Raw genomic sequence first — 12040 nt, forward strand, 5'->3', positions numbered from 1 at the left:
ACCAGGGAGGCAGAGGTTGTAGTGAGCCGAGATCATGCCACTGCACTCCAGCCTGGGTGACAGAGCGAGACTCTGTCTCAAAAAAAATAAAAAATAAAAAATATTAAAAAGGCAAATCTGTACTTTGAAGTATGCCAGTTAAAAGCCACTTGATTTAGATTTTTAGATTCAGTTATTCAGAATACACATTGTCTATGAGTATATAAACCAAATTGTTCCATTAGTCTTAAGCATAGAAAACCACCAACCCTGTCTTTGACACACTGACGGTTGAGAAATCATTGAGTCTTTCTTTTGAGGACTTTCTACGTGAGATCATAAATAACAGGAAATGTCATCTAAACAATGTTAATATCTACATTTATTTTTCTGTGTATAGGTGCTTTGCTAGACATTGTTGAGGATACAAAGACATGGCAATTTTTTTTTTTTTTTTTTTTTACTTTTCCTGAGTTGTACATAAGTTAATAACCAAAACTCTGACTTCCACTGGAAAGCCAGTTTCTTCGGTACCATTTTTTAATATCTGTTCTAACATCCCTAAGGTCAGGAATGAGATTGGTGACTGTTTCAGCCTACAGGCAGCATCAGCTCTGGTTTTCCAAAGAAAGACAGGTGCTGAGTTAGACTGCCAATAAAATGACTTATTAGAGTAAGTGATTTTTTTTCTAACATTTCTGTCTTATGGGTTAGCATAGTAATGATTGTACAATAAATTATTTTTAATTCCATTGAAATTTAGAAGTATCCAGATTAGTATTCCCCCGACCACACACCAAAAAAAAAAAATTTAAAATTGGGCACTCTTGTGGTCTCTTAGATCCTCTGGATTCTTCTGAATTCCAGTTACAAGCAGAAAAATTCTAGGCAATACACCATTTTCTTCTAACAAAGATGGAGGGTTTAAGCCCATTCTTAATTGGGGGAATTGGGGAAAAAATACTTGGTTAATTCAGTATGATTTGTGAACTGTACCTTTTTCATAGGCCTGAGAAGGCAAAAGGTTGGTAAAGTCTTCGCTTGGAAGAACAGGCTCAGGGATATTGATAGAACGAAAAGGACTTCCTTGTGCTTGGGCAGGCCCGGCCTGTGAGCTGTGCTCTTCTTTTTGAGTTTTTCTAGGAAAGAGAAACAAAGACAAGGCTATTCTGGTTCTTAATATCTGATAGGTTACGAGGAGATTCAGTTTAGAACAACTCAAGAAAATGTCTGAATTATTAGGTTGAACTATATAAATTGCTATTTTTGAAAATTAAAAGTGGTCAAATACTAGCAATTCATATGGTTCAACTTAATTCATCACCTCAGCTGGAGAAAAAACTTAAAATATATACAAATCACCCTTCTAATTATAACATCCACATTCTTATTTTTTTGTTGCTGGCTTCTTTATCATCGGGATCTTTAGAGTTTGCAGTGGTGACAATTTGCTTGAAATGATTTATATTCGCTTAGCAATGCAACTCAAAAATATCAGGAAGCAGCAGGTCCTCTCCTGAAAACAACCTATTCTCCAGGGTCACACACATATTATTCCTACCTTTCTATTTTCAATTTGGTAATATTAAAAACACATAAGTAAGTTGAGCACTGTGGCTCATGCCTGTAATCCCACCACTTTGGGAGGCCAAGGTGGGGGGATCACTTGAGCCCAGGAGTTCAAGACCAGCCTGGGAAAATATAAGGAAACCCCATTTCTACAATTTTTTTTTTAAATTAGCTAGCATGATGGCCACACCTATAGTCCCAGCTACTCAGGAGACTAAGGTGGGAGAATCATTTGAGCCCAGGAGTTCAAGGCTGCAGTGAGCTGTGATCATACCACTACTCCAGCGTGGGCAACAGGGTAAGATTCTGTCTCCAAAAAAAAAAAGAAAGAAAAAAGGAAAAAGAAAACCACATAAGTAACAATAAAGATTATATATGTTTAATAGTGAAACTTTACTTGATTCAACCTAGTCCAGACATCATTTAACATAAGTTTATTTTCAACCCTAGAATTAAAATAATAATCGCATTAGAGACATTTTAGAAAATTAATAAAAAAAGAAAATCACTGATGGTGCCACTATCTTAACACAACTATCATTATTTTTAAGTATATCTTTCTAGTTGTTATTTTACATATTTTTACACTTGTAATCAAAGCATTCATGCCATTTTATGTCACTTTCATTTTACATATAATATTAAATGGATTTTTCTATGTAATAGGTACCATCCATCTTTGGTATTAACCGATTTTATAATTCTATAACCTCCATCGCATGCCAAGCTGTGGAGCACAGTGGCCAGCTAGCTATACACTGATAGTGGGGAAGGTGTACCAGGTGCCTCCACAGAAGCCATTGCTTATGGGTTTGCCTTTGGTACATTTTTAAAAGACACTCACTTGGCTTTAACTTTTCGAGATTCTCTTCGCTTCTCCTGTTGAAGCTGTTCGATTTTCTGTTGCATTTCTTCTTGTTTGGAAGTGATGGCTTGGATCATCGACATGGCATTGCTCAGCTCTTCCTAAAAAATAAGAATTGCTATGTTTTAACGTGGTACATGGGGTAAAAGTATATAACATAATCTAGCACACTGTACACTTTTAATACATATTTACTGAATGAATGAATGAGAGATTTAAAAATTTACTTCCATTGTGGCCTCAAATTTTAACACAGAGCTTCAAAAAAGAAAACATGAAAGATATTTTTCCATGGTAACTATGAATGGCCCAGAGGAAAAATTCTTATATTTGGCTGCTATGGAAAAAGGCAAGTTTTCTTTTTTTTTTTTTTTAAGACAGAGTCTTGCTCTGTCGCACAGGCTGGAGTGCAGTGGCGTGATCTCAGCACACTGCAACCTCCACTTCCTGGCTCAAGCGATTCTCCTGCCTCAGCCTCCCGAGTAGCTGGGACTACAGGTGCCCGCCACCATACCCGGCTAATTTTTGTATTTTTAGTAGAGACGGGGTTTCACCATATTGGCCAGGGTGGTCTTGAACTCCTGATCTTGTGATCTACCTGCCTCGGCCTCCCAAAGTGCTGGGATTACAGGCAGGAGCCACCACATCCAGCCAGAAAAAGGCAAGTTTTCTACTCCTGTTACTGAGACCAAAATTCTCTTGTCAGCAGTGAAATTAAAGAGGGGCCTACCTTGAAATAGTTTAATGAATTCTTCATCTCAGTAACTTTTTCTTCCATGGAACATCTGCAGCTCTTAACCTTTTCTTCCAAAGCATATTCTCCATGTTGAATTCTTGACAGTTCTTGCATTGCTTCTGTGAAACCAGTTTTGAGTTCGGAGGCTAGGGCCTGCAACTGAATAATGCATGAAAAGTTAATTCAATTTGCTGGAAATTACTGTAAGTGGCACCATTGGCCCTTGAATTTTTCTTTTGTTTGAGAAACGAGCCTCCTGAAAATCTACAGACCTCATTTACTAGTGTACTTCAGTTTGGACAACTTAAGACAACCTTGGCCCCATTTATCTAAGAAAAAGAGTGTCTTCTTTATATATGGCACATGCTGAAGCTTGATAAATGACAAGAAAGCAAACTGTTAATTAAGTTCACAAGTGCTTCTGCAAGCTTCTATTTATTCTAACACCTTTGATTAAAATGAGATTTGCTTGAAAAGAAACATGTATGTGAATCTTGATCCAATAACTCCTCGAATTCTGTGAAAGAAGAAAATGGGTCATATTCTCTCTGGTTATTATGAGAGGCAAGGAAATTCAGTTCTTGTTTTCTTAAGAAATTAAAGAATAAACAGAGTAACAATTAAGCATAACTGAGAATTTATCTGAAAGGAAAGAAGTTTTTTTAAAAAAATACTCTTGGATGATATCATGGGAAAGGAGGTAATGGTATTTCCAATGACGGTGGGGTTTAACTCATAAGGAAGGCAAAGAAATATATGGTGGGGTATGGTAGGAGCTCAGGATGTTGTTGATGGCGATATGAATCATCTCCAGCAGTCAGTCCTGGTCACGTAGGTCAACTTTGACATCATGAAAGAGGTGTTTTGGATCAGGTAGGGTACAAATCCTGGTTCTACCCTAAAGTACTAGGACCTTAGGCATGTTGCTTAACTTTTTTGTAGCAGTTTCCTCATCCATAAAATAGCTATAATAATATCTATTTCACAGGGCTGCCTTGAGAATTAACTGAGTAAATGTAGGTAAGCTGCCTGCCATAGCACATACTTGGTACACAGATGTTCAAGAAACATTCATTCTTCTCCCCCTTTAGGTGGTAAATCAAAAAGTTAAGCACAAACAGAAATGTGGAGAAAATGGAGCACTTCTAAAGTTCAGTTTTATTTATTGAACAAATGAAAAAAGCATTTTCAACAGATAGTAAGTTAATAATAACAATAGGATAACAACATTACTTTCTTGACATTTATGATCTTACACTCTATCAAGTAGAGGAACTCTTAGCTCCACATGTCTCTTTAAAACAGAACCATTTAGAAGATTTATTCTATAATCAAGTTTTTTTTGTTGTTGTTGTTTTGTCTTGTTTTGAGACAGGATCTTGCTCTGTCGCCCAGGCTGGAGTGCAGTGGCATGATCTCGGCTCACTGCAACTTCTGCCTTCCGGGTTCAAGTGATTCTCCTGCCTCAGCCTCCCAAGTAGCTGGGATTACAGGCATGCGCCACCACATCCAGCTAATTTTTGTATTTTTAGTAGAGACGGAGTTTCACTATATTGGTCAGGCTGGTCTTGATCTCCTGATCTCAGGTGATCCACACTTCTTGGCCTCCCAAAGTGCTGGGATTACAGGCGTGAGCCACTGCGCCCGGCCTCAAGTGTTTTTACTTTAAAGGAATGAAAACTAAAGTCCAGATACCTTAACAAAGTTTCTTTGAATGTGTATTTCTGAACATTTTCAGAATCAGGTCATCCACATGATTCCCACCTGCAATGGCACCTCCCACTCACTATACAGTGACTTTGTCTCCTATATCACATTTTTAGAATATAGGATTTTTGTGGTTCATTGTGCCTTACAAAGGATTTCTGGGAATAGAGAGAAATAAGAGGAATCAGAGAGATCATTTTGAGAAAAAAAGCAGGGCCTGTCAAGTATTTGGGGCTAGAAGGCTGGGAAACATCATGAGCAATCTATTTTTCATTTCAATCATTTTAAATTATAATTAATCTTTGCAATGGATTTTGGCTCATGTCCTAATTCAGTCATCCTGGTGGATTAAATCACCAGATCAACCACTTTCTGATCTGGTAATTTTTCATTATGTAAATGTATCTTCTGTGAGCAAAATAAACAAAATTGATGGCTATATAACATTAAATCAAAAATGTATGCAAGTTTTAAAATTGGAAGAAGGAAAGCTGACATTCTTCTTAGTGACATTCACTTAGGTTTCCTGCTTGGAAAAAAAAATAAAAAGGGAACCACTATCCAACAGAAATAGGTTTCATTATCCTTGCTCCCTTAGGCAGAGTTTTCTGCAGAGACCAAAAGGCAGCAGCAGACTCCTAGGAAAAGGACCTTCCTCCCTGCAGAACCCCAGCTCTCAAAAAATTATTAAAATTTTCCCCTAACAGCCAGGTGACATAGGAACTCTGGGAATTCTGAGGCTATTTTTGAGTCATGTGCCCATTTCCTACCAACATATTACTCTGAGCTCCATGGGTGCCTGCCACTGAAGTGTTGCTACTGCTTTGTAAACAGCTTCACAGCCCTGACCAGCCCGGGAGGGGAAGCCATCAGGAGAACACACACCTGATACAACACGTCACTTTTAAGATGCCGAGGGATCTTCGTATCTTTAGCCCCTACAGAGCGGTTTTCAACTACCAACCCTGATCACTCCCTTGTAAACTATGAATACTGTGAAGACACGATCTTAACATCTTTTCTCTGCTCTCTCTTCAGCTTTCTTTTCTGACAGCCCACAGCCCACCCCAAGGATTAGAAACGGGTGTCTACCTTGTTCTCCAGCGAGTTGAACACGTTCCTCATCTCGTTGATTTTTTCATGAAGCTGCTCTAGAGAGGTTATGATCCCTCCATCCTGCCGCTGGAGGCGGGCTCCCACTGGAGGTAGGTTCAGGGAAGACTTGTACTTCGAAGCCTACGGTACCACAGAGGGCATCTTAGGCTCAAAGAAATAGGGGAGAGGAGTCCGAATTCTTCCTATTTTCTGCTCTTAATTTCTGATTCTCAATTTTCTTTCTTTTCTTGGCTTCTTAACTCTTCTTAAGATGAATTTTAGTCAGTGTCTTCCAATTTTTTTTTTCATGAAAGATCCCTCAGGCCTCATACTTAATTTTCACAAATTTCAACTTGTGTTTTATGGACATTTCTTCCTTTTTGCCACATTACCCAGGCCAGGAGGCTACCAAGAGGTAAATTAGGGGGACTGGACCTGTGCCTTGGGAACCTTGCAAAGTCATAAATGTCAAGGTTTGGGAAACCTCCCAATTCCTACGATTCTATAAAAGCAAAAGCCAGGTGTTTCGCAGTGGTACATACATGATGGCAAGGAGGCCAAGGTAATTGCTTTGGTTTCCCCCTAAACCAGGGTCACTGCAGAAGCAACACGAGTTTTCTGCCAACTTCCATCTTCCAATGATTTAAAATACAAAGTGAGCAGCAAGTAATCTGAATGTTGAGAGTAAACTTCCCATATCTACTCCTCTACATTCCCTGCAGAAGCTGACCCTTCAAGTCATTCTTGCAGGGCCTTATTGAGACTGACATGCAGCCTGCTGTGTTTATCGATCCCTGGATACACCACAGGCCTAGAAGAGTTAACTTCTCTAGTATCAGAAGAACACTCCTAAATGACAAAAAGATACTGACTCTCAATCAGGATTTACAAATCCTAGAAAACTTTCAATGGCAGTTTTGATGATGAAACCTATTACTGTAGGACTGGTTCCCATAGTGTTTCAATTAGAGGTCCTTTTGGCACATCACTTATTTTCTTAAATTATTTTCATTACAGAGAAAAATTAAGAAAAAAGAGAATCATTCCAAATTTCATTATTTCAGTATAACCATTAACACTCACATTTCCTTCTATTTTGTTCTATGCATATAAATGCAGATGTTTATATGGTTGAAATCACACTGCAGGTACATTTTGATTCTACCTCTCTTTTTTCCCTCCTAATATTCTAATAAGGCATTTGCAATAGCCTTCAAAATTTTTCTAAATGTCTACTTTTGATGGCTACATGATATCCCATCCTATGAATTTTCCAGAGTTTACCTACCCATTCTCTTTTGTTGGAAATTTACGTTGCTTGTAATTTTTCAATGTTGTAACTAATGCTGTCATATTATGTTTTTGTTTTAAAATTTTGTATATATTTCAGATTATTGCCTTAGAATAAATTCCTTCATATGAAATGCCTGTGGGTCAAAGATGTTAGGTAGTATTTGACCCAAAGGGAAAGCTACTATATCACAGAGAGGCAATATATTCAACTAATTAATAACTATACAAATTATATTTGACCAGAGGATTTGAAAAGTTATAGCAATATGGCTGTATATTCTTGGAAACATTATATATGATATGTAATGTCCTAAATTCATGGATTTAGAAAAACATATCTTGAATAATAAAATACATAAAACAATAGAAATAGAAGAAGCCACAGTGTTTACATTCCTAAGGCTACAAGTGAGCTTAAAACACAGTTGGAGTTGAAATCATTAGTGTGAGTGTTGGGCTAGCACTAAATTGTGCAGTTACTGCATCTGTTGCCTTAATTATGGGATCCTCTCTCGTGTTAATGGGATCATAATTTTAATAATCTATATGCAAAATGAAGTAATCTAGGGTGAAACAATGCAACCTGAGTCGGGAAAAGAGCTCTGATTCAACAACTTTGAGAGGGGTATGTGCAGTGGACAAAGGATAAGAGAAAAAGGAAATAGGGAAGAGACTTTTCTAAAAGTTTCTAACAATTACACACATTCACCAGAACTAAATATTATTAATTATTATTTGCTAATTAGTCAAAATACAATACTCCTTATTTTAATCATTGCTTCTTTGAGCTTCAACTTTTTCTTAGCTATCTATAATTTTACTTTGGTAAATTGTCTGTGTTCTTTGCTAATTTTCTACTAGGGTTTTAGAAGTTTCCATTTTTATTGACCTTCATGAACTACTTATTTATAATTAAACCTTTGAAATATTTGTTGTGTCTTTCTGATTTTGTTATTTGCCTCTGAATTTGTTTAAAATATTTTCATGATGGAAATAGTTTAAATTGTAATGTGGATGAACTCTCAAATCTCTTTCTTTGTGATTTCTTCCAGTGCTTTTTAACTTACAAAGACATTTCACATTTGGAGACAAAATAAATATTCACTTATTTTAAAATTTTATGGTTTGAATTTTTTTATATGTAAACCTTTAATCCACTTTGGCATTTGTTTTGATTAGGGTATGAAGTGAGGATCTCTTCTTTTTTTCCAAAGAACCAGACAAAATCTTTCCAACACTGTTTGGCACAAGACTGAATGACTGCATGAGACCTCTTGGCTCCAAGCAATATAGACATCTTGTAATATAGTCATCCATTCATTCATTCAACTCATATTTATTGAATATGTGTTATATGCCAGGCATTGTACTTTACACTGAGAATACAACAGAGCACAAAATGGACTAAATTCCTGCCCTTAGAGCTTACATTCTAGATGAGGAGACAGAAAATTAAAAAACAAACACAGTGATACATACGATAATGTCAGGTAGGGATAGGATCTATCTAGAAAATAAAATGAGATAGAGAATTACCAAAATATTATATTTTGCTTCTGGTGCACTCCCTTCTAGTATAGATTTTATTCTATTATGGTTAACTCCTCCCCAGCTTCCCTCCTTTCTCTTTCTCTTCTTCTTTCTTTACTTCTCCTCTTTCTTCTTCTTCTTTTGGTTAAATGTTGCTTGGAGGAAACAGACTGGGGCTTAGGAAGTGTTCTTTTAAAACAAGAATGGGGTTATAATAGCATCACAGAGGTCATATAGACCAGCTTCACTTCCATTGCTTTGTGTGTTCCACTGCGAACAGATGTACTAGGATTTGTAGTGCAATAAGATAATGAGGCCACCCCCACTGCAGCTATATTTAGCCAACATTCAGGGAGTGACCTACATAAAATCTATAATAGACTTTAAATCATACCTGACTTTAAAGAGGTACTCATACTCATTCAAATGTTATACACAGGTCAGATGAGAACAGAGGGGAAGTGGGCAGGGAAAGCATCTGGAGGACTTGGACCAGTGAGGCATCAAAGCAGCACTGAGTGAAGACCCATTTTTTTGCTTCTAGGCCTTTGTTCAAGCTAGTCCCCCTGCCCAAAACAACCTTACCTATACCTACTTGTCAAATGATCAACTTGTCCTTAAGTACCTAGCTCAAATCCTCCAGTCAATACTAATTCATCCCTTCCCCACAGAATTGTATCAATGCCTCTATCACAATCCTTTCAACAGCCTACCTTGTAAGAGCTATTATTCTATGTGTTTTTCAGGCTGTAGACACATAAAAATCAATGTCAATGTCTGTTCCATCTGTTTAATCTGCCATGAGGCCAAGCAGTAGACTTTACACATAGTAACTGCTCAATAAATGTGTATTCAATTGAAATGAGGCTCTTTCCCCCATTCATCCTATAGCTGGCCTGAGTCTAGGGGCAATACGGTTAAATAATGTTTTCGTAATCCTGTGTTGACTTGCCCTAGTTTGGTTTATAGCAATGATCTCTTACATTATAATTCTGGGAAGTAGTTGTCATTTTCACTTTACTGTCACTTAAACTCGACAAATCTAAATAACGTTTCCGCTAAACTATCTACTCTTTGGACTCCTGTATTTCTGCTTGTGAGAGCACTCTTTTTCCTAGTTACCAGGGCTTAAAACCTTAGATCAACTTTGAAAGCATCCTTTCTCCCAACCCCCACCAAGCTCTGTCAATGTTTTCTTCTTTTTCACGTATTCCAGACATCACTGCCTGAAGTCTGGAGAGAAGCATGGGTTTCCCTAGCCCAAGCTGCTTTTATATTACAAATTATGTCAGAATAAAGTTCCATGATTTTTAAGAACAGAGATGTGCTTTAAATTTACAGCTGGGAGACAGAAGCCAAGTAAATACCACTTAGAGGACCAAAACAATCTCATATGACTCTTACTGCAAAGATGTTTCGCAGAACTTTTTTCTTCCTTGTAAAGCAAATTGTTTCCATTGTTTAAAAACAGCTTGAAAGTTTTTCCTGTACAGATATTAGAACATTTGCAATGTTACCCCCCTTTTCATTCTCAATTCTCCCTGCTAAAATAGAAAAGTAAGAAAAACAGATTTTGCCCTCTCCTTTCTGATGGAAATGTTATCTTGCAGTGTAATGGCCATGGTGACGGGGGCAGCAGGCAAGAGAAGCAGAGTTGAAGTGGGGGTGGTAGTGCTGCATTTTATAAATGAGATAACTTGTCTTTCAATAATGAGTTCTCAGCCAGGCACAGTGGTGCTCACCTACAGCCTCGGCTACTCAGGAAGCTGAGCTTGAGCCCAGGAGTTAAAGACCAGACTGGGCAACACAGCAAGATCCTGTCTCAAAAAAAAAAAATCAGTTCTCTCCAAAGTACACTGTGAGTGGCAGGACCCACTGAGGTGCCTGTCTCACAGCACTGTTAAGAGAACAAGTGCAACGATATATGTGGAAGCGCTTGTGAGTGCTAAAAACGTCTACACGTAAAGAATAGTCAGTCATCGCTATTATACATGGGAGCATTCGAAAAAATCGATTTGTCTTTACCTGGTAAATCTGCGTGGAAGGATTATTCACCGGCATATGTTCATTCTCTCCTGCAGGGAGAAAGAGCTTTGTTTAATCAGCACTACTCATTCTGTCCCTATCCTCTCCAGACACATGCAGGGAATAAGGGAACTTACAGGATCCTACATTTGTGCCTGCATGACAAGAAACCAATGATTCCAGGGGAACAAAAAATGAGCTGAAGTAGGTGGTTCACATTCTAATCACTAAACCATTAGCTACCTGATATACTCTTGCAATAGAAAACCACGTTCTACAACAGTGGGGAAGTTTCTCAGCCATACTGAATGATGTGTGATTATTAAATAGCCAGAAAGGAATTTGCAGGAAGTGTCTCCCTTATGTTCTTAAGGCTAACTGAAATTGACCTGCAGGGACAGTTCTACAGTCAGGAAGGCGGCTCTTCACCAGGCACTTAGTGACCTCAGCGAGCTTGCACAAAATATCCTCTACTTCTCCCACCTCTGATCTTTGCCAGACTTCTGAACTCTGCCCTGCTGTCACTGCCAAATTCAGCTAAGGGAATCTTGCTGTCCTCCTGGGCGACAGGGCTGATAAAAGGGATTGTCAACGGAAAGGTTCTGGGAAGGATGCAGGCAGAAGAAAAGAGTAATGTATAATACTAGACTTCGAGAAACACAGGGCACACACAGAGGAAGTGGTAGGTTGTAGAAAACCATTCCCAGGCCAGGTGTGGTGGCTCACGCCTCTAATCCCAGCACTTTGGGAGGCCAAGGCATGTGGATCACCTGAGGTTAGGAGTTCAAGACCAGCTTGGCCAACATGGTGAAACCCTGTCTCTACTAAAAACACAAAAATTAGCTGGGTGTGGTGGTAGGCACCTGTAATCCCAGCTAGTCGGGAGGCTGAGGCAGGAGAATCACTTGAACCCGGGAGGCGGAGATTGCAGTGAGTTGAGATCGTGCCATTGCATTCTAGCCTGGGCGACAAGAGCGAAACTCTGTCTCAAAAAAAAAAAAAAAAAAAAAAAAGGAAAGAAAACCATTCACAACCTAGAGAGAAAAAGAGGTTGGCCTAGAATGTACTTTTCAGAACCACATTGGTTGGCCTTAAAGATGAGGCAATCCATGTAAAACATTCAGCTCGTTGCTTATCCTTTTAGCTTCATCTCCAGTGTGTCACACTGTATGCATCAAGCAGTTTATAGAGGAAGCCCCTGGTTGCAAACATTTGGTTGTGTGGATGTGTATATTGTTCTC

General features: G+C 38.4%; 1 protein-coding gene across 3 annotated transcripts in view; it reads right to left on the reverse strand.

Moving 5' to 3' along the window:
• ARHGEF33 (Rho guanine nucleotide exchange factor 33) overlaps nt 1–12040 on the reverse strand; it is an 86856-nt gene that overhangs the window by 44400 nt on the left and 30416 nt on the right. For all 3 annotated transcript variants that reach the window (XM_024242797.2, XM_063713455.1, XM_063713454.1), the window contains 4 exons: nt 10800–10849; nt 3144–3308; nt 2393–2514; nt 976–1118 (listed from right to left, as the gene is read on the reverse strand). In XM_024242797.2, coding sequence (XP_024098565.1) covers nt 976–1118; nt 2393–2514; nt 3144–3308; nt 10800–10849 — 480 coding nt within the window. The remainder of the gene's footprint in view (nt 1–975; nt 1119–2392; nt 2515–3143; nt 3309–10799; nt 10850–12040) is intronic.

The sequence above is a fragment of the Pongo abelii genome, chromosome 12 (genome assembly GCF_028885655.2).
Source record: "Pongo abelii isolate AG06213 chromosome 12, NHGRI_mPonAbe1-v2.0_pri, whole genome shotgun sequence".
Lineage (NCBI taxonomy): Eukaryota > Metazoa > Chordata > Mammalia > Primates > Hominidae > Pongo > Pongo abelii.